Source organism: Neovison vison, chromosome 11, assembly GCF_020171115.1.
Source record: "Neovison vison isolate M4711 chromosome 11, ASM_NN_V1, whole genome shotgun sequence".
NCBI classification, from domain to species: Eukaryota; Metazoa; Chordata; class Mammalia; order Carnivora; family Mustelidae; genus Neogale; species Neogale vison.
The window spans coordinates 165,039,798-165,062,100 of record NC_058101.1 but is presented as its reverse complement, the minus strand read 5'-3'; the positions used below and the strand labels follow the sequence as shown (position 1 = coordinate 165,062,100).

The window sequence follows — 22,303 nt, the reverse complement described above, 5'->3', positions numbered from 1 at the left end:
ACATACATCAACTCATACACACACCCCCACACACAAACTCATACATACACACCATTCCACATGCAAACACATAACATGCTCACAGCACATACACACACACACACGCACACACACCACCCTCCACACACTCTAACCTGACCCCCTTCAGACCCATTCCTTTCTCTCCACAGCCTTGGGATTAAAGGAGTCTATCAACAGATAGGACAATGAATCTTGGAACACTGAAAAAATAAAATAAAATAAAATATTTTTAAAAAGGAAAAAAATTCAACAGAAATGGTTGGAAGGGGCATTCCCAGGGCAGTTAACCAAACCCTGCCTTATACTGGGATAAGTAAGATGAACACGGTTCCTGACTAAACCAGGAGCATGTTTGGAGGGAGGGCGGTATGTGGAATCTTGTAGAATCATGTCAGGAGGCTCTAAAAAGCAGAGAGACCCAGCCCAGAACTTCCCCCACCCCCGTCCATCATCACTGCTGGCAGAGCCTGTCTTATATACCTGAGGAGAAGCAAGTAGGTGCCCCTAAGAGATATTATTTTATTTTAAAGATTTTATTTATTTATTTGACAGAGATCACAAGTAGGCAGAGGCACGCAGAGAGAGAGGAGGAAGCAGACTCCCCGCTGAGCAGAGAGCCTGATGCGGGGCTCAATCCCAGGACCCTGGGATCATGACATGAGCTGAAGGCAGATGCTTTAACCCACTGAGCCACCCAGGCGCCCTGAGATATTATTTTAAAAGTACCAGGAGGGGCACCTGAGTGGCTCAGTCAGGTAGGGGTCTGACTCTTGATTTTGGCTCAGGGCGTGATCTCATGAGAGGTCATGAGATGGAGCCCCTCATCAGGCTCTGCCCTGGGTGTGGAGACTTAGGACTCTCTCTCTCCCTTTCCCTCTGCCCCGCCCCCTTAAAAAGGGGGAGAAATGTCTGCACTCCGAAACCTCACCCCAACCATGGCATCTCAAATCCTACCATTAAAAAGCCTTTCTTTGTTGTTAAACTTTGTTTTCTCCTATTCTTTCTTACTTCCTTCCTTTCTTTTTTCTCATAGCAATTTCTTCTTTAGACACAAAGGCAACAAAACATGATGTCACCAACACCCTGCTCACACCTGAGGGCAAGCAAATCCTCCCTCACCCCGCGACTGACAGGAGCTGAGGTCACCGGCACAGATAGGAGAGAGCAGGAAGGGAAACGGAGAGAGAAACACCTCACCCCCCTTGATGGCGGAGCCTGTCTCCTCCCAGTTTCTCTCAACTGCTGACCAGCACAGCAGGAGTCACTGGGCACCTGACTCCATCCACACCATCACCTCCCCTCCCCCGTCCCCACAGGCCCTGTCCTGCCCACCCCAAACCCTCTCTCCCTGGCCATGGGATGAGTTCTTCAGGAGAAGGGAGGGGTAAGAGGTGACAGAGCTGCAGCTAAAGCCCAATTTTCGTTGACACTCAGAGTCTCTGACAGCTGTTAGGAGAAGAATGTGATTTTGAAATTTAAATAACACGCTTCTGCATTCGGCTCAGGAAGACAACCTGAGGATAAGCAGTTTATCGCCTAAGCCACCATGCAGGGGGGCAGGGAGAGAGGCTGCCTGCTTCCTCAGCTCCTCCCCTGCCCTCAGTCCCCAAACCTCCCCCACAGCCTCCTCACAGGGGCTGCCTCAGAGGGGGGCATCTGAGAGGCGCCAGCCAACCTGCTGAGACTGAGCCTATAAAGCCCCTTCTCTACAGCCTCCGCTAAGCGACCTGAGGGGAGGAGGGGCTGGGGGCACAAAGGCTCTGAGCACCCGCTCAGAAGAGCCAGGGAAAGGAAGGGGCCTCCTGAGGCATCTGGCAGAGCCAAGTCAGGCCCCCCACTCTGGCCACTGAGGTGTCCTTCCCAGAGGCCTGGCTCTGGAGCCTAGGACCTGACCCTCTCCTGGACCCCTCCCCAGGGACCCAGGTCCCTGAGCCAGGCAGTCATGCTGAGCCCTGTCCTGGAGAAGTCCAAGGCAAAAGTCCCAAGCACAGAGATCCCAGAGAGGCCAACATCACCTCTGACACAAGCATCTCTCTTCACTGTCCTCAGAGCCCACGGGGCCCAGAGGATGTGTGGTTCCTCCATCACCCCAGCTGGGCCAGGCCTCTAAGCCATGATGCTGCCAGAAATGGCATTCCCAGAACCCTCTGTCCTCTTCCAAGCTGCTCCTGATTTACCCAGGCTCCTTGAACTCGTGGGGCGGCCCTTGGTCTACACCACCACCACCAATAAGCCTCCTAGCAGGTGTCTAAGTGGGTGTCTGCTCACCCCACCAGACAGTGAGGACATGAGTCTACGTCACTCTAAAGCAGGGTCTGATGTAGTATCTAGAACACAGCAAGCTCAATGCTTACTCAACAGGTCGCCCCCACCACGAAGCACTTATGAGCACCCTGCCCTTCCCTAAGTCTCAGATACTCCAAAGATGTGGCACGCACAGGCCCCTCAGACTTGCTTGGACCTCTCTGCCACCTGCCTTGTGCGGTCTAACACCCCCCAGGAGCCAATAGCTCCCTCCCACCCTCAGCAGTGACACCCACAGCCTTCACCCAGGGTGCCCCCGCGCCAATCCCAGCAGGGCAGGCCCCAACTGCTCTGTTTGATGGGTCAGAGGGATCAGGTGCCCCACCTTGCGGTCACCCAGCTGATAGGGTAAGGCCAAGATGCAAACTAGCTCTAGCAGGCCTACCAAGTTCTCCAGAATCTTCTGTGGATTTGTATTAGGAGGCCAGCACTGTGCGAAGCACCCACAGGAACACGAGAAGCGCGGATGTGTAGACACAGACCAACACCCTCGATCACACTCGTGCCCCAGCACATGAGAAGGCTGTGGTACCAAGGGGAAGGGTGGCTCTTCTCTGTCAGGCGCCACCTGCCAGGCTTCTTGGCAGGGATAGAGTCCCCTCCACTTCTAAGCGCCCAAAAAGGGGACCAGTGGAGCCCGAAACATCCTTAGGCCTTTCCTGCCCCTATCCAGGCAAGGCGGCCCCCCACCCCAGAGGCTTACTGGTCAAACTGAGGCAGATGCCGCCCACTACATCTTCCTCCAGCCCACAAGAGTTCCCAGTCCAGACATTTCACTAGGCTCCATGTGTCCGTCCCCACCCCTCCAAAGTGTGGCTCACCAAGGCCAGGATGCCTCAGCAGGAGCCCCCAGAACCTACTGTCCTATGAAAATTGCCCAGTCACCTCCCACTCCAGCCCCCACCAAGCCCTATCATGGGTGGGAGGCCGCCTCACGTCACTGAAAGGCTTGCAACCATTTCCCAGATGCAAGTTTCCAGGCCAACCACTACAGAATAAGTTTTAAATAGCTACACATTTCAGTGCAATATCCCCACACTGAGTCAAGCATTTACCTGCAGGATCTCATTTAGTCCCAACAAAAACACTAGAAGGTAAGTGTTTCTATTGCTGTGTAAGAGGAAACCAGGGCTTCGAGGCACCTGCCTGAGGCAGACCCTGGGCAGGGTGGTATCAAGGACCTGAATCCCAGTCCAGTCTGTCCCTGTTCTCAGGGTCTCCATTTCCTTTCCTGCCAGGAGAAGAAGTGGGCCTAGGTGATCTCTAAGTCCCTTCCAGCTGCAGAAAAGACATGTTTACATAAACATGCTCCAGGCCCAAGCACCTGGTAAGGCACTCGAGGGGCGCAGAGCCCCTTGGAAGCTCCCCACACTCACCAAGAATGCACAGCCCAGCAGAGGCAGCCACCATCTATTCCTTCTCCCTGTCCCCCAGGCGTGGCCCGTGGTTACGAGGGAAACCATTGCCTGGGCCTCCCAGACCCTTCAGCCTCGGAATGGAGAACAGAACCCTTCCACCACCTCTCTCCGCCTGAACAGTCTCTCCCTTCCCTAACAAGACCTTCTTCTCACCTGTTCCATCCTCTCCTGCCTCCCCACGTGCGACGAGCTGGGATGCGGTATTCACGGGGTCACGGACACCTGGGGATGGAGTGGCTTTCGACTTCAGCACCCCCCACCCCCACCAAGCCCCTGTTCCACTACTGAGCATCCTCAGCACAGGCTGGATAACTCTGTTACTCTACCTACATCGAATCTTTCTCATCGAATCTTCTCATCAAATCTTCGGTAGCAGTCCTGCCCCTAAGGATCCTGTTCCCACTCTACAAACACAGGCACTACAGCTCGAGAAGGCCCAGTGAGACCCAAGGTCACGCTCCACTAAGTGGCCAGGTCAGGATTCAAACCCTGGACTGCCCGCCTTAAGGCCCACACTCTTCTCATGCACTGGGCTACCTCCCTAAGCACGCCTCCCCCTGCTTGCAAATGCAGCGAATGGCTAGAAACAGGAAAAATCTCACTTCCCCATGAACTCTCCCTTTCCACCTGGACACCTCCAACATCACTGCCACCATGGTTCAGGGCAGAGCCAGCCTGCTCTACTTCCAGCCTTGGACTCAGGGCTAACAGGACACCAGAAATCCCGGCCCCAGTCACTGATCCTAGGGCCTGTCTTTGAACTAGGCAGAGAGGAGGGGAGGCTGGTCCCTGCCCCAGAGCCTCTGGCATCAGACAGTGCTGGAGGAATCCTGGCAGCTTTTTTTGCCAGCAGATTCCCAGTGGGACTTTCTGAGAACGCCAACAGAGAGAGGAGGCCAGAGATAAAGAACACATGTTCCAGGAGGCTCCAACAACAGGGACCCAAATTCTTAGACACTAGATGTGAAGGAGATAGTAGCAACTGAACCCCAAAGCTACAAGAGTATCCTTTTCCGAGTCCCAAGGGCCCTGACTGGGCGTAGTGTGGCCCAGAGCGGGACCACAGAGACCCCATGCTCCCCACCCACAGCCTTTCCATGCAGAGATGATGGAGGAGGCAATGCACAGCCAACTCTGGGTCTGTGCACGAGTAGACGGGCTCCGCCCAGTTCTCGAGAGTGGCAGCCTCATCATGCCAGAGCCCCAGTACAGATCTTGGGTCCCGCAAGCCAGACCTTCTCAGCCAGCCAGCCACAGCTAGGTGACGTGTGTGCCCAGATACTGACCCCACGGGGCAGCCACAGAGAGGCCCAGGTCCCCCTCAGCACCAAGACGCTCTGCTCACTTGAGCATGCCACCCGATACTGCCGCTGTCTTTGTGCCTTGGTGGGAAGCTCTGCTCTAAGCTTCTGTCTTCCTTCTTCAGAAGAGAGACACAAGGTCTGGAGCAGGGAGGTGACCTGCCCACAGCCCCTCAGGTGATCTGCGGCAGAGAAAGCACTGGCACTCGCCCCGGCCTCCCACCTTGGTGTCCAGCCTTGTTTCTTCTCTGCGCCCCACTCTGGCCCACTTGGTTTCTTGCTGGCCTGGCCAGGGCCCTCTTCCCAGCTCTGCACCCAAGCTTCCCAGACGGAGCCACCCATGCCCCAACTCTGGGGCTTCTCTGGATGGAGTGGGGTGAACTGAACGATGAGGGGGGGTTGTCACAGACCCCGAAGCTATGCCCTCTCCCTGACCCCAGGGATCCAGGGTCATGTGGGGTCTAGTTTCATCTGGGCAGCAGGTAAATAAATCTGGTTCAGTGAAATGAGATCCAGTAACTTCCTCACTTGTCAATATCCTTACCCTGCGGAGTATCAAGCCCATTACATAAAGATTTTCTGCTTGAGGGATGCCTGGGTGGCTCAGTCGGTTAAGTGTCTGCCTTCAGCTTGGGTCATGATCCCAGGGCCTTGGGATTGAGTCCCGAATCGGGCTCCCTGCTCGACAGGGAGTCTGCCTCTCCCTCTGCCTGCTGCTCCCCCTGCTTGTGCTCTCTTGCTCACTCACTCTCTCTCTGATAAATAAGTAAATAATTTTTTTTTAAATCTAAAAAAAAAAAAAAATCTGCTCAAAAGAAGGAAAGATGTTTAGTGGGATCCCGGGAAGCAGACCTCTGACCTTGACCCTTCAAGGAGCAAGCCTAAACGATTTCTTTGTTGGAGGAAAACCCAAAGGCTCCCACTCCTCCAACAATACCCAACTGGCAGGGTGGGAACTGAGAACATCGGGGCTGGAGGGCATCCCCACTATAGCACCCCAAGCTGAGAATGTTCTTAACCTGTATCTGAGCCCTGAGGCCATCTCTTAAAGAGTGGCCTAAGGTGGAGTTCTAGCCAAAACCAATCAGGATCACCTCTGAAGTCTCCATTCCATCACTACCACCCCCAAACACCATCAGGGCTCAAGGGCAAATCTAGATGGTCACCCTTTCGCCAATGCCTCCTTTCTCATGGGGTTCCTTAATTTCCCCCACCAAGTACCTATGTACTCTCGCATATGAATCTCTTAGATATTGCTCTCTTAGAAATTACCAGATTTCACATATTCTCAATGGAACCAAGGGTGCAAAAATTGGTTCTTGGGTAGGCAAAAAAAAAAAAAAAAAGTAGGTATTCCTTGGTATTTGCTCTGCACTATATTGTACCCACCAAATTCATATGCTAAAGTCCTAATTTCCAATGTGACTGTATTTCCAGACAGAGCTTTAGGAGGTAATCAGGTTAGGTGAGGTCATAAAGGTGAGAAGGTAGGGCCATGACCAATAGAAATGGTGTCCCTATTTTAAAAAGAAGAAAAAGAAAAGAACTCTCTCTCCCCTTCCCTCCCTCCTTGCCACCCCTCACTCCACCCTGTGAGGGCACAGTAAAAACGTGGCCATCTGCAAGCCAGGAAAAGGGCTCTCGCCAGAAACCAAGCCCCACCAGACCTTGATCTTCAACTTCCAATCTCTATGAGATAATACATTTCTGTTGGTGAAGCTCCCCAACACAATATTCTGTTAGGGCAGCCCTAAAAGACTAAGATGGTATTTCTCTACAGAGAATTGGCTTTTCTCCTTAGGGGGGCCAATAATGGAAAAAGAAAGTTTGAGAAACAGTCTCTGAGAGAATTCTTCTTTTGAAAGGGTTTAGGGTCTCGCTGGAGAGCCTTTCATTTCACAGTTTTAGAGCACTGTTTCTCAACTGGTGGCAGTCTTGTCCCCAAGAGACATTTGGGACATCTGGAGACATTTTTGGCTGTCACAACTCAGTGTGCTAGTCCTGGCATCCCATGGGTAGAGGCCAGGGACGCTGCTGAACATCCAGCGACGCATGGGCATGGGACAGCTCTGCCCACAGGAGAGCACTATCCAGGTAAAAACGCCAACGTTTACTGACCTGCTGTGGGGTTTAGAGCTGTTGACAACCCATGGTTTAGAGCAAAATAAACTTCAGAAGGCTTCACATACTGCCACGAAACTTCCTAGAATCCCGAGGTCTGGAGCCTTGAACCGGAACAGGCCCCCATGGCCACCTTGGAGCCCCAGTGATGGCTTCAGAAGGCGTTCTTCCCCAGCACGCCCGCCCCAGAGCAGTTCTCAAGACTGAAAGGCCCTCCCCAGGGCCCGAGCAGGAGCGGCTGCCCTGTGCCTGCAGGTGTCCCAGATGCTAGAGGGAACAGGCCAAGAAGAAGGAACCAACGGACTCATCAGACTCCTACACAAGGCAAGCCAAGCTAGAGCTCCATAGTCCTCTCACTTCCTGGGGCAAGCTGGGGCAGGAGTGGCCAGGGGACTCAGAGGCCTCTCAGTCATGCTCAAGAAGAAGAGCCCTCGGGGGAAGGGGAGTCCCAGAGCGGAGCGGGGAGAGATGACACTACTGCCAAGAGCCACGGCTAATGGTTCCTGTTCGGGCCCTGAGCTGCGCTGCCCAGCATCTCTCTGAGCCACTGACTCATCCAGACCTCACGCCAGTCCAAGGTATGTACTCTCCCACTGTGCAACTGAGGAAACTGAGGCACAACAAAATTGAACAACTTGACCAAAGTAGAATTCCAAAGTGCAAGCATTAGGGACTGGAAAGAAGGAGGCCACAGGGCAAGAAAAACTCAGGGAGTGACACCAAGTTTCCGATTCAAGACCCATTGCAGGGTAGATGCATTCTACGCAATTCCCATACATGCTCCACTCCACACACAGCCTCGGGACTAGGTGTACGGTTTCTTCTTTCATAGACGAGGACCCAGAGCTCAGAAACACAGAGGGGCTTGCTGGTGGAAGGCAGAACCAGATAAAGGCCCGGGCGCCAGGGAGGACTGGGGAGGCCCTAGCAAGAGCCCACTTACCTGAGAAGATTGAAGCAAGCCTGAAGATGTCCGAGAGGCGGGAGGTCACCGGCTCATAGGGTGAGGCTTCATAAAACTCCTCACCTGGAAGACAGAATCAGCATCAGGCACGGGCTCACACCTCCCACAGTGCCAGACAAGAGGGAGCGATGCATGGGATCTTGAGCACTCCGCACACACAGGTGAGCTCTTTCTCTCCAACTGGAGTAGAGGTCCCCCAGAGCAGGTCAGTACTGCTCAGGCTTCCTTCTCCTCCTGACCTCCCTGCATGTCCAGCCCTCTTCTAAGGACTTCCAAACACTTCCAGAAATCAAGCACTGGGAAAGTAGACAGCCTGCGGAAGGCCAGGCATAAATTTGAAGCCAAAGGCCCTCCAAGGTTGTTCAGTATAGCTTCTTCATTTCACAGGAGAGGACTCTGAGTTGGCCCAGAGAGGTAAAGCAACCTGACTGAGATCACACAGCTCCCTGTGGCAGAGCTAGACTAGAATCGGGTCCCCTGGCTCTCACGCTTTGTCCAGGCCACCTAAGGGCCCAGAACTTCCTCTTTGCTTCCGGTCATGTCACCAGAAGAGTCTGACTGGAGGGGCTAAAGGTCTGCTAAGTGGAGGCCACCGCCCCCCCCCCGCCCCCGCCAGCTTGTCTGACTGACTCCCCACCTCCGCACTCCCTGCTGGGCCTCCCCACCCCCTCCTGGCTTCTCGGATTTCCCCTCAGGGCTTTGGGGTGCCTCAGAGCCTTGGTGAATGGGAAAAGCTAGCAAGTGACAGGAGATAAATGGCACAGGGATGCCCTGGAGACCCAGCACCTTCTCGTCGGGACTCCCGCCCCCTCCGCCAACACCTCGGCAGGAGAGGAAATATCCTCTTGAGACGTCACCGTGAGGAGAAATCAATGGGTAATCACTCAGACTGTGTGTGTGCACTGAAGGGGCGGAGGAGACCGGTGACGACCCGGAGTCTCACACATTGATTTCCCATCCACCCGGGTCTGGCACCTGAAGAAGAGCACACGTGCGGTGGCGTCCATAGGGCCACTGGCAAGAAGGGGCCAGCCATCCAGAAGAGGGGACTTGCAATCTGCCTTTAAGGGGCTCATCCAGCCATCCCCAGGAGGTCCCCCAGAGGCCAGCACTCCAGGCTTGCCAGTCCTCTGCTGGTTCACAGAGCAAGGCATCTGTCTGCTAGCAGACGCCCCAAAAATGGTGCGGACTCCAGATATTCATTTTCCCCTGGAGAACAGGCTTCCACCCTTCACTTCCCCTCATAGGAGCAAACAGCCCTCAGGCCCTGAGACACACAGCAGAGCCTGAGTGCTATTTGCCCACTGACATCCTCTCAGGCCAATCTCCAATCCCACCTTCCCTGGGACTGTCCAGGCCTGGACAACCTCAGTGTCCTCCTCTCTACCCACAGGCACCGGGGAAACCCCCGGCAGTGGTGGTGTTATCAGCCACAGCTATTTGTCGGGGTCAAATAATGCAAGAGGTTAGGAAGCGTTTTTGTAATAAAAATGGTGTTATACTGAGCCCTCTGTGTGCCGGCACCACTGAAAGCACTGTCGGTCTACAAACTCACTTCAGCCTCTTAATATCTCTATGTGTTAGGCACTCTTCCACTCCCTGTTTTATTGCTAAAGAACTGGCCTGAAAAACAGCATGGAGGTTCCTCAAAAAGTTGAAAATAGAGCTACCCTACAACCCAGTAATCGCACTACCGGGTATTTACCCTAAAGATTCAAATGTAGGGATCTGAAGGGGCACAGGCACCCCAATGTTTATAGCAGCAATGTCCACAATAGCCAAACTATGGCAAGATCCTAGATGTCCATCAACAGATGAATGGATAAAGAAAATGTGGTATACACACACACACACACACACACACACACACACACACAATGGAATATTATGCAGCCATCAAAAGAAAAAATGAAACCTTGCCGTTAGCAATGATGTGGATGGAAGTAGAGGGTATTATGCTGAGCAAAATAAGTCAATCGGAGAAAGACAATTATCATATGATCTCTCTGAAATGAAGAATTTGAGAGGCAAGGCAGGGGTTTGTGGGGTATAGGGAGGGAAAATATAAAACAAGATGGACCGGGGAGGGAGACAAACCATAAAGACTCTTAATCTCAGGAAACAAACTGAGGGTTGCTTGCGGAGGGGTGGGTAGGGATAGGGAGGGATACGGTGGCTGGGGGATGGACATTGGGGAGTTTATGTGCTATGGTGAGTGCTGTGAATTGTGTAAGACTGACGATACACAGACCTGTACCCCTGGGGCAAATAATACATTATATGTTAATAAATAAATAAAGTAATTACTGATGGGTAAAAAAAAAAAAGAACTGGCCTGAGACGGTACAGAGATAAGTAACTGGCCCAGTGTCCCACAACTGGTAAGTGGCAGAGCCAGGTTTTGAACCCAGGCAGCTGGCTCCAGAGTCCAAGCACTTAGCCAGACGTATTCGGTCTCCAAAATGAAAAGTGTTGATGAACCTAACTGTTCTTAAACAAGTACTGCTGCTGTTTGACTTTTCACGGGGTCAGCCTTATGCCAGCTGGATTGCGCCCCCATCCCAGGGCCTGTCCTTCGCTCCTGCACCTGGCACAGCAAGGCCCCTGGGTACTTATCCAGCTAGCATGAGTGACTGCAGAATTGGTGGGGGAGTGTCCAGGGGGAAAACAGCCTCTTCCAGGACTGGCTGAAAGAGGCCCATCCTATTTAAGTCAACTCATGCTGACCTGCTCCTGCAGCAGAATTCACAAGTGGGAAATCAGAGACCTGTCCCCTCGGGCATCCTAGCCACCAGAATGACCCAAATCTAGCATGTCAGATTCCTGGGCCATGACCTGTGGGAGGGGCCTGTGCTCTTCACATCTGAAGCACCAGAATGACCCTGAACTTCAGTGCCACCTCTGGAGAAGGCAAGAAGCCTGGTCACCAGTGCCCCATGGAACCATCAAGGGCAGCACCCCCCATGGAAATACTGGTGGTTATGGTGGTGGTGACAGAAGGGAAAGTTGAACCCCAGGCCACAGCATCTCCCCAGAGCAGGTGGAAAGGGGGCTTGGAAAAGGAGTCAGAGCTCCTGGTTCCACAAACCCTCTTCCCTGCACCTCAGCTTCCCCACCAAAGCGGGAGTGGGACAGAATGATCTCTAGGTCCTTTGCAATTGGGACTGTCCAGGAGCTCAGCAGAGGGCACATTCCTGCCACGGCCACCTCTGTCTGCTGCTGAGGTTTTCAGACTCTGCAGAGCTCAGCCTCAGGTGGAGGGAGACGGTGGGGCCCACCCTCCAGGGCAATCACATCCGTGGGCAGGGGCCAAGGAGAAGCCGCAATCAGAGTCCAAACACAGATCTCTCCTCTCCACCATCCCCCACCCTGCCCCGGGCCCAAGCCAGGTTATTAAGTGTTATTAAGGAATAGGGAGGAAGTGCTTGCAGCCTCCCCCAGGGAGACCACTCATCCCACACCGTGAATAATTAACTCTGGGGTGGATCCTGTCACTCACAGGAACGTTACCTGCTGTTAAAAGGCCTCTCAGTCTCCCCTGGCCGGCTCTAGGCAGAAACTACCTCTGGCTCCCAAGAGCCAGGAATGGGGGCGGGGTGGGTTCTAAGGAATGAGAAAGCAGAGGCTCTACTTTTGGAGGATTGGCCCAGGGGAGGTTCTCCTAGCCCAGGCGCAGGCCAGCACAGGGACCATGGCTGAATCAGCACACCCCCCCCCCACACACACACTAATTCCGAAGCACACAGTCAGGGCTTCAGAGGTGTTTGCTGAGTAAGAGAACCAGCAAGCCAGCTCACACCTCTCCAGTCCCCCATTCCTGGGTTGAGAGGGCCCTGAATTCAGACCACAGGGCATAAAGCCAGTGATGCGTACCATCGTCATCCAAACGCCCCACAGCCGGGCTTCCACCAGTAGGGGCCTCGGTGCTCTGGCCAGAGGAAGCCACTCCGGTGGCAAGGCTTTCAGCGGGCCCACCTGGCTCTTCCAGCTGGCAGTCCCTCTGTCCCCTCCGTGTGTGTCCTGCAGCCCTCCGCAAACCCACCCCAAGGAAATGCCCCACCTCCCCTGGGTTGAAACTGAAGGCCTCGGTAAAGAAAACAAGAAACTAAACAACCCAGCCATGGGCTCAGGGACCTAGTTTTCAGGCCCTGCGAGGCATTCTCCCTCACCTCGCAGAGTAACAGACACCAGCTTTGTGGCACTGTTTCCCCCTCTTTCCTCACCTCTAGTTCCAGGGCTCGAGGTTGCTAGAAACAGGAGACTGATTCAGGGGAATTACTTTGCTATTCACAGTGGTGACACTGTTCATAATGACATGCCCACTTTGCTCCCATATTCAGGGCATAATGGAACCATCGTGGTCCCTGATCGGAAATCACTCATTCTCTGGCCCCGTTTCCTCCTTCCCTCCAGCACCCTCCATCTCAGGCTAAGCAAGGGTGCGGCTCCACAGCGTACCCCTCTCTTCACCTCCACACCTCCATCACTACTGGCCTAACCTTTAGATTCAAGCTGCTCTACCTTCTCACATCTTTAAAAACAGTCATCCTTTGTTCTCTCTTCTCTTCGTGGCAAAATTCTAGAAGTGGTCCACAGTCACCATTCCCAGCTCCCATTCACTCCCTAACCGGGCTTCTGCTCCCAGCAGCCACCTGCAGAGCTCACCCCAAGGGCACAGAGACACTGCCAGCCCCCTCCCACTGGAGCCCAAGTACTGGAGACTGCCGAACCTGCTCCCTTCCCGGGTCTCCTGCTGTCCCTCCCACCTCTCTCCCAGCTCCCCTGCAGGTGCCGCTGCGTGTTGGCCATCTTTAAATGTCGGTGATCCCGGGGGGCTCTGTCCCCGCTTCCTCTCAGTGTGCGCACACCCGCTGTATGTGCAGTGCGGCTTCCCCACCTGCGCTCCAGCCCTACAAGGATGGCTGTGTGCGGGCCATGGCCAACCAAAGCCACATGCCCCAAAATTAAGGCATCATCTCCCTATCCTCCCCCTACAGGAAACCTTCACTGCCTCTTGTAAATGGCCTGATCACCCACCCTGTTGCCCAAAAGAGAAACTGCCCCCCTTGACTCCTCTCCCTTCACCAAGACCTGTTAGTTCTACCTCCTTGGACCCTGCCTCAGTCCTGCCACGGTCCTCGGGCAGCCACCACGACCCCTGGCCTGGATCACAACAGCAGCCTCCAACCTACTCTCTCCCCTGGAACACAGGAGCACTGTCCTGAAGCCCAGATCACAGGGCCTCCCCTTGCGGGGCTCCCTGAGGCCTAGCCAGTCCACACCCCTCCCCTCTCCTCACCCATCCCCACTTTCAACTCCCCACTTGACTATACTGAGTTACTTGTAGGTCTGCAGGTGAGTTTACCTCCCTCCTGGGGCCTTCGCCCAAGCTCCCCCTCCACCTCCCACACTTCCCGTATCCTTCCCAATGTAACCGCAGCTCACTCCTTAGTCTCACCTCGGAGGCTGCCTCTTCCAGGAAGGCTCTTCGGATTTTCTAAGATGCTGCCTTGGGGCTCCCACAGCACCAGTGCTTTCCAACAGCACTCATGCCACCAAACGACAGAACGCCCCTCACTTCTCTGCACCATCCCAACTATGAGCTCCTCTGAAGGCAGAGGCTATGCCAGCTTATTCTCAAGTGTTCCCACAATGCCTTGCAGATAATACCCTCTCAATAAACAGTTGTTGCATGAATAAATGAACGCCTGACCAAGGTGTCCCATCCTCTGGCACTTGTGCAAATCCTCCACACTGTGGTCCTAAGGGGGACACCATAGGGGAGCCGGCTGTTAGGGGAGGGGCAGTTGCAGGTTCCACCTCCAGAGCTGCAGGGGCCTGCTGCCCACACACTACTCCAGGCCCTGTAGAAGGGGCCTAGGCCAGCCCCAGGGTCAGGAAGCCACCTGCAGAGCAAGCCTCCTGTCACCTCAGAACCCAGGGCTTGGCGGGGGCCGGTTTGCTTGGGGGCACAGCTCTGCCTGCACCCCATCTGCTGCCTACCTTTCTCTGTTACCGCTTCACAGTCTGTCCATCCGTCTGTCCATTCATCCATCCATCCATCCTCTCCCCGACCCTGACTCCCCTCCTTTCTCTGGCCTTTTTCTCCTTCTCCCACTTGCTCCCACTGTCACTCCACCTCCAACAGCCGCCCTCCCAAGTGGGCCAGCAGCTTCCTCTGGGTTCTAGGCTCCCCTGGCAGGGAGCGATGGAGCGGTTGCCAGCTCCCTCTGGTACCAAGTCTGCCCCTGAACCCAGGCCCCCACCCGCCTCGCCCCGCCCCGCCCCCCCAGGCCCCGCCTACCCTCGGTCAGCCCCAGGTGGATGCTCCAGTAGATCTGCAGACACTGCAGCTCCTTCTTCATGCCCCGCTTGCAGCGACAGTCGTACAGCGGGCTCTCCTGCAGGACCTCCAGGGCCGCCTGGCACTCCTTGTTGGCCAGCATGGTGTTGCGGTCCCGGCCTGCCAGGCACTGTCGCAGCGTGCGGTAGCGGGAGCTGCAGTTGGATTCCGCGGCACACAGCTCATTGGCCCGGACGCAGTCCACCGGGGGGCGCCAGCCGTGGAGCTCGGGGCCCTGCGGGGAGGAAGGGCTGGCCAAAGAGCGGAGGGTCTCGTCTGGGTGGTGGGGAGGGAAGACAAGCATGAATGAGGGCCGCCAGGACCTCCAACCCAAGATGCAGGCCTGGAGGCTGGGAACTTCACACCCATCTCACGCCAAAGCACACCAAAGCCAACTCCATGCTGCCTTTCCCCACCACAGAGCAGGTCGGAGGAAGAGCCCGGAATGGATCCCCAAGACACCAACATCCCTCCTCAATCCCAAAGGAGACCTTGAGCTGTCACTGTGCCCTGACTCCACTAGATTCTCTTGGGATTCCACTTGGTCGCCTCTCAGCCCTGGGCCCAGAAGCTGACCACAGTAAAGCCGGAAGACCCTCGAGCAAGACCACAGAGGCCAGAGAAGAATGCCACAGCCTCAGCAGAGAGCTGGGAGGGGGGTGGGGGGCCTGCAGGGCCTGCCCGAGTGTGCAGAGTGGGACTCTTGCTTTCCTGCTGCCCAAGCCTTCATCCACCTTGGTTCCAGCCAGAGGTCCGGCCAACACGCTGGGGAAACCAACACGGGGAAAGCAGCAGAAAATAATTTTACTTTCCTAGTCTGTTAGGGCCTCAGAGACCACAGCATCCAGCTCCACCACCCCACCGTTTTACCCTGGGGAAACTGAGGCCTAAAGAAGGGAGATGACAACTCAAGGTCACAAAGGACCCCTCGGACTACTGGCCTGTCCATTCTGAGTTTCCAGGCTCTAAAAGAAGACCCCAAGAGACAAGCCTGAACTGGTCCTGAGGCAAGCCCAGAAGGGGGCAGCCACTCCTTTCCAGTCCAGCCCTCCACACCTCCCAGTCCAATGCTACCCTGGCTGGACCCCTGAAAACATGCCTTCTGTGGCCAAGTTCTACCCCAGCCCTGCAGAAAGAGTGCTGCAGGCATAGCTTTCCTCTGAGTGTGTGTGTGTGTGTGTGTGTTCATCCTGACAGGCTTTTCTCGTCTCTCTCTCACACACTTCTCTCTCTGACTTCCTTCTTCTAAGGTCTATTTCTCCATCACCTTTGCTCTTTGAATAGCCCTGTGCTCGCTCACGCTCTCTCTCCAGCACCACCTACTTCTTCTCTCTTCCCTTTCCTCTCCACCCTTCTCTGAAACCCTCTCCCCGCTCCGTCTCTCCTTTTTTTCTTCTTTCCAAAAGCCGAATAATAAGCCAATTTGCAGCTGCAAAAGGGAAGAGCTGCCCTCCCTGGAGTCTGGCCTTGCATGTGGAGCCTCATCTCTCCAAAAGTGAACAGCCACCCTTCTTACCCAGTACCCTCAAAGCATCTAAACCCGCAGTCCTCTGAAGGAAGGGGCTCAGGGGGAAAAGACTCAGAAGTGAAGGGCAGGGAGGAGCCCACTGGTCCTGTCAAATCAAGCTCCCAAAATGGTTTCCTCTAGACAGGGACAGTCTCCCCTTCCCCTCCAGATCCTGCCCCAGAAAAAGCCCTTCCATATACCAGAGCCAAGACTGCCTTTTCCAAGACCCAGGAGTGACCTGGGAGGCTTCCTCCATTCCATCCAGCCCAAAGCATACTAAGATCTTGGGCCAGAGGTCCCCTCCTCAGAAGTCCACAGAATCTGCCCTTCCCCTCCCTTCATCCCTACCCAGGAAGGCCACTTCTCACTCCTTCCCCCAGGAGGCCCTGCTCAGGGGGGAGCTACCATAGGGAGACAGCGACACCTAGAGGCAGAGCCCTGCATCACGATCCTGTCACTCCAGAGGGCTGCTGAGGGGAAGGGAGGCCACCACTGGAGGGAGCCGACCTACCCCGCAAGAAGAGGAAGTAGAAGAGCAAGGGGTAGGCCTGGAGTGGAAAAGCCCATAAGGGCCAGAGCAAAAGATACTCCTTCTCTCACTGACCATACCAATGGCTTAGGACAGGGAAGAGCTGAAGGCTGTGGCCAGGCTGAGAAAGCCCAGAGAAGAAGCCAGCTGTTGGGCGGCACCCGCTGGAGAGGCGTCCTCCGCCCAAGCAGAGGCAGCAGCTTTGTTTCCTGGCTTCAGCACATTGCTAGGTCCCCTGAGCAGGACTCAGTGCCTCTGGGCCACCCAGGAGCAGCTGGGCTGACCCGGCCTCACTTGCACCTGCTACGCCCACCTAGCCAGCCAGCCAGCCTGCCTTCTAGAGGCTCAAGAACGACCCAACCCGGGACTTCCACTGACTTCTCCCCAGCATCCCAGCAACCTTCTCCCTTCCCACCTTGACTGTGCCTGAGGCTGCAACTGTCTGTGACAAGTTAGGACACTGGCCTGGGGTATTGGGGTAAGAAGGACACTTACCCTGCCTGCCCTACAGGTGGGTTCTAGAGCCCCACAGGACAATCCTCGCAGCATCCTGGGCTCCTGGGCCAAAAGCAAGGGCCTTCCCCCATCTCCCCAGTGATGGGGGATGCTCTGTGGAGAGCCAGTGTATCCTCTCCCCAAACTCCCTGGCTGCACCCATCCTTGGCTCTTCTAGTTGGTGTCATGACCCCCAGAAACAATCAAGTCCAGCCAGAGAAAGAAATAGCAACTGGGAGCCTTGGGCCAAGAATTCTAAAAGAGTAAAGGTCAGAAGGCATCCTGGTGTGTCCAAATTCTAAATCAGGAGAAAACTCAGATCCATCAAGAAAAGACAAGTGGAACAGCTGCTACAGAGACAAGGGTGGGGGGGGGGGGACAGAGAGACTGCACGGAGCTACAAACACCCTCCCACACTTGAGAGCCCCGCAAGAGCTAGAATGCACACTAGGATCCCAGTGGGAGGTGGGCCCTCTGACCAGCCCTGCCCCCAAGTGACTTGCCCCATCTCACTCTCTCCCTGGGTACGTCAGCCCTAGAGGTCAGGATGACTGGGCCAGAAAGGCCTTTCTACCTCCAGGCCTCACTCAGAACCCTGAGGGGGGCACACTGAAGACCCATGTTCCTGGCACCACACTTTGCCATGCTCCCACACACACGCACTGAAGCTGCCTACCCAGGCTCAAGCTTCCCAAATCCTCTTCCCCCAAGTGGAATTTCCAACCAACTCCCAAACGGCGGGCTCCTTGCCAAGGAAAGTGGCCCCGAGGCTCAGGCTCCCTTCCTCCTTGGCTGGCCTAACCCAGAGCCTTCTAATATCTGGTGGTCACTCCATTAACCCCGCCCCCCAGTTCTGGAAAGGGGCATCTTGAGGGAAGGGAGCTGAAGGGCTCTGATCAAAAGGACTGCTGTCCCCAGGTTTTCCTTCTCCTCTCACCTCTGTCCCCAGGGTCTCAGACTCCAGGTGCATCTCTGACACACAAAGACACACAGACACCCCTATATCATGAGAACAAAGTCAACTCCGCAGCCCTCCCAGCTGAAAAAAGCCTGCCTGCAACATGGGGTTCTGGGCCTAGAAAGGACTAAGGGGCCCACACCACTCTTCTCCACCCCAGGACGTCAGAATTCACCTCTGGGGTATATACATACAGCTCAGCAGCAGACAATCTGGCTGCTTTTCCCGAAATACAATTTTCTTTTCTTCTTGGCCCCAGAAAGCTGGGTTTTCAAACCAGCAGTGGGAGAAAAGGTCAGGTTTTATAACAACCCCTCGAATGAGAGCCCACTTGCAGCGGGTTGCCAGGAAGGGCTGCAAGCTCACGGTAGGCCCCAGGGCCCCTACCCAGTTTCCTCCTGCTGCTCCTTCCACCCTAGAGACAGCTGCCTCTGGCTTAGGGGGCAGGACCCGTGAAGGCCACACCCTAGAGCAAGGCCAGGCACCCAGGGGAATGGCAGTTTCTGAGAGGGGGTAGAGGCAGGGGGTGGACAAAGGGTCCAGGGCCCAACCAGTATTGACTCAAATCCCTTATTCAAGCCAAGAGGGCACTTACCAGACCACCCACATCTTTCTGTGATGGGCACCTACCCCCTCAGGCCTTCCCTTCCTTCCTCCTCCAGGAGAGAAAGAATACAGTCCTGACCCAGTCAGGCAGCCCAGCTCACCACAGGCTGTCCAGGCTGGGGGGGGCGGGGGGGACAGCACCCACACTCAAGTAGATGTGAGTACCCTCAACACACTCATTACCCAGCTCCCTCTCCAGAGCACCTACCCAGGACCAGCTGCCTCTCCAGAGCATCTACCCCAGGCATCAGCCTTGCCAGAGACTCAGGTCAGCACCAGGCCTTGCCAACACCTTCTTCCTCACCTCCACTCCCAGAATGCTCTCTCTATACCCACTTCCCAAGCAGCTGGGATTTCACACAGCACAAAAGGGCGAAAGGGGTTGGGGATTCTGGGTGGGAAAGAGCCTTCCCACGGTTCAGGGCACCAGGCAACCCCTCCTCCCTGCCCCTGGAGGAGGGGGCTTATAGAATAAGCAGGTGGTCTTGTTCAGATTCCTTTTTTTCCCAGCAACTCCTCTCTGTCTTCAGCCAAGGAAGCAAACTTTGACCTCCCTCCCTCCTTCGCCCACAAGCTACAGGGTCCCCAGGTGGCCAGAGGTGGTGAAGGATAGGTAGTGAAGGGTTGCCCACAACCCTCCACTCCTGCCCACGCATCTGGCTCGGGTCTGGCTGGGAGGGCGGGCAAAGGGTGGGGAGAAACTTGAAAAGTATTCCAGGGAGCGGGGCCACTGGAAAGGGGTTCAGAGAGAGGGAAGTGGGATGCATTTCCCAAAGGTTGATTGGCAGGTGAGGGGATGGCTGCCAACGCTGCCCCCACCAATGTCCAAGCTGGAGATCCTGAAGAAACCCACGCCGTCCACCGGGATCGATCCGGGAGCCGACCAGAAAGATGGAACTGGCATGATTTTTCTCTCCGTGACACAGAGCCTCTCCCCACCCTTCTCTCTTCCAGATCAAGAGTTGGAATTCTTTTTTCTTAAGTTGCCGCAATTTAAACCGAATATTTTGAGAGAAATGAGTGCTAGCATTGTGTGTAAGCGAGGGTGCGTGTGTGCGGCGATGGTTTGGGTGTTCCAAGTCTCCTTCCCAAGCCCCGCGCGTAACCAGCCAGCCGCGGTTCGCGTCCCTCCGCCCGCAGCCTCGCCGACCGGCCCCGCTCGGTTCGGCTGCGCCGGGCCGGGCTCGCTCCGCGGGCGCGCTCTCCCCGCCGGTCTCCAGCCCGCGCCCAGCTCGCCCTCCGCGTTCCCGGCTTCTCGCCGGCGACCGAACGCGCGACCCCGCGCGGCCCCCCCAGGCTCCCGCGGACAAGCTGCCCTCCCCGCCCGCAGGTACTCACCTAAAAAGAAGAGGAGGCAGAAGATGTTTGCCAAGATCATGTTAAATAAATCCCACAGTTTTTTTGTGTCTTTCTCCCTTGGGTAAAAAATAATAATAACAACAACAACAATAATAATAGCCAAGCAGTGATAATCAGCCCCAAATCCAATGCGGAGATTCCAGCTAGTCCACCCGATAAGGATCCTGAGTCCTGCGATTCTCGCCTCTGGCTGAAGGGGGTGGGGGGGAAGGAGAGCGGTGGGCTACCTCTCGACGCCCCCCTTGCCCACTAAAATCAAATATACACGTAAATGAGGATATATCTGCTTTACAAGCCGACAGCTTGGTCCTCGCTCGGTCCTGCCCTCCGCTGGTCCGGGAAGGCTCGGGTCCCCACGGGTCCAATTCCCCTGCGCTTCCCAGGAGCGGACTGGGGAGGTGGGGAAGAGGCGATTTGAGAGTGAAGGGCTGGAAGGAAGCAGCGAGGGTGGGGGTCAGAATAAAATGCAAATAGGAGAGAAATCCACCGACGAGTGTTAGCGCCAAGAACAATCCAGTGGGAGCTTCGAAGACCAGAGCCCGGAGTCGCTTCTTTCGCACCCAGACGAAGAAAAGATTCAAAGAAAAAAAAATCTTCTCCTGCTAACCCCTGCTCGTCTCACTTTTTTCTAATGGAATTCCAGTGACCGTGTGTCTCTGCGTGCGTGTGTCTTTCTCTCTTCGCTCCCTCCCTCTCCTCTCCCTGGCTCTCGCTCTTTGCTCTCGCTCTCTCCAGCTCTCCCTAGCTCTCCTCTCTCCCTCCCCCTTCTCCCTCTCTCCCTGCTCCTCCCTCCGCCCGCCCCCTTCCCCCTTCGCGGCTCCCTCGCCGCGGCTCTCGCGCCCGCGCCCCTCTTCTCCGCCCGGGGCTCGGCGCTCAGGCTCCCAGGCGGCCGGCGGCGCGGGGCGCGGGAGCGCGGCGGAGCAGGGACACTCTGCAGCGGCGGCGGCGACACGGCGGTGGCAGTGGCGCCGGGGAACGCTGGACGAGAGGAGTGCTTCGCCGCTGACTCCCTCTGCTCTGCTGCCCGCCCTTCCCGGGACTGACCTGCTGCCTTGGCCGGAAACTGACCGGCTCCCCGAGCTACCGTTCAAACCCACCAAAGCCTCCGCACCCGCCTTCTCCACTCGCAGCGCAACACCGCCCTCCGCGCCCCCCCCCCGACCCCGCGGCGGAGGGGCTGAGCCCTCCAGCCCTCCAGCCCTCCAGCCCTCCAACCCCCACTGCCCCTGCCCCCGCCGCCTCGGCCCACCGGTCCCGAAAGCCTGGGGAAGCTCAGCAGAGGCCGAAGGGCGTGGAGTCCAGGACATCCCAGCCTTCCCGGAGGCATGGGGCGGGGGGGGGGGGGCGGTTGCTCGAAAATCCCCGGCTGGGTGGCCTGGGTCTAAGGAGGGGCTCCACCCTCTTTGGGCAGATGCGTCCTTGGGCGGGAGAGTGGAAGCAGAGCTTCTCCCCGAAGGCGCAAGAGAAAAGAAGGACCCCCCCACACACACACTCCACCTCCAGCGCCAGCCCCCAGCGTCCCAAGCAGCCTGCCTGCCCGGGTCTAGCCCCTAGCACGCTTACGCGTGTGCTTTCCACGGGGAGCTCGAGAACTTTACCCACGCGCCCCCGGCCCCCTTGGGCCCCTCACTCCCCGGCGTTGCAGCCCTTCGAGACACCCCTTCCCCACTCCTCTCCCCTGGCGCGGGAGGAAGGCCGCGGTGCCCGGGCTCCCTGACCGCCTCCTTCGAGGCCGGCTGACCTGCCCGAACCGCACGGGAGGGATCTGTCGGGGGCTCGCACCCCGCCACGGCTGGCGGGAGCGCCCGAGACCGACCCGGCCCAGGGCTCCGTGCCAGACAAGCTCCGCGGCCCGCGCTCGGCGGCGGGCTGGGCTCAGAGAGCTCTCCCAAGGCAGCCGGCAGCAAACCGCTTCGGAGGCTCCGGGCGGGGTCCCCCTCCCCCAGCCGAGAAGGGGGCGATTGATCCATCTGTCGATGGGCCGGGCTCACCGGCGTGCTTTAGTCACGGAATTTTCAGTAAACGCCCAGAGGCACCAAAAAGGGAGCGTCTGGCTGGGAAAGGGCTGAAGGAGAGCTGAGGTTGCTGGCACGTTTCGGCAAGAGGGGGCGAGGCGGCGGGGCCGTGGACATGCGGGGGCACACGCCTACGCACGCTGGGCACCCCAGTTTCACTCTCACTCCCGGCACATCCTCTGCAACGTTAGAGCTGCCAGGGTCCCTCGGCTTTGGTGCACACATTCTTGCATTCTGCTCCGCGTGCACCCCGTGTGCTGGGGTGGGGTACATCTAGCACCTTGTAAACTTTCTGTGCTACGCAAAACCGGATCTGGGCCCGAATCTAAGGGGTATTTGGTAGTGTCTTTTACCATGCATTT

The 22,303-nt window shown here is 56.4% G+C and overlaps 1 protein-coding gene across 4 annotated transcripts in view; it reads right to left on the bottom strand.

Moving 5' to 3' along the window:
* The window catches only part of GFRA2 (GDNF family receptor alpha 2), an 84,551-nt gene extending 63,899 nt beyond the window's left edge, over nt 1-20,652 (bottom strand). For 2 of the 4 annotated variants that reach the window (XM_044225211.1, XM_044225212.1), the window contains exons 1-3: nt 19,906-20,652; nt 14,434-14,748; nt 8,109-8,192 (exon numbers count right to left, since the gene is read on the bottom strand). In XM_044225211.1, the coding sequence (XP_044081146.1) occupies nt 8,109-8,192; nt 14,434-14,748; nt 19,906-19,945 (439 nt within the window). In that variant the 5' untranslated portion in view covers nt 19,946-20,652. The remainder of the gene's footprint in view (nt 1-8,108; nt 8,193-14,433; nt 14,749-19,905) is intronic. The other 2 variants (XM_044225213.1, XM_044225214.1) reach the window with 2 other exon arrangements.
* Nucleotides 20,653-22,303: the final 1,651 nt, after the last annotated feature.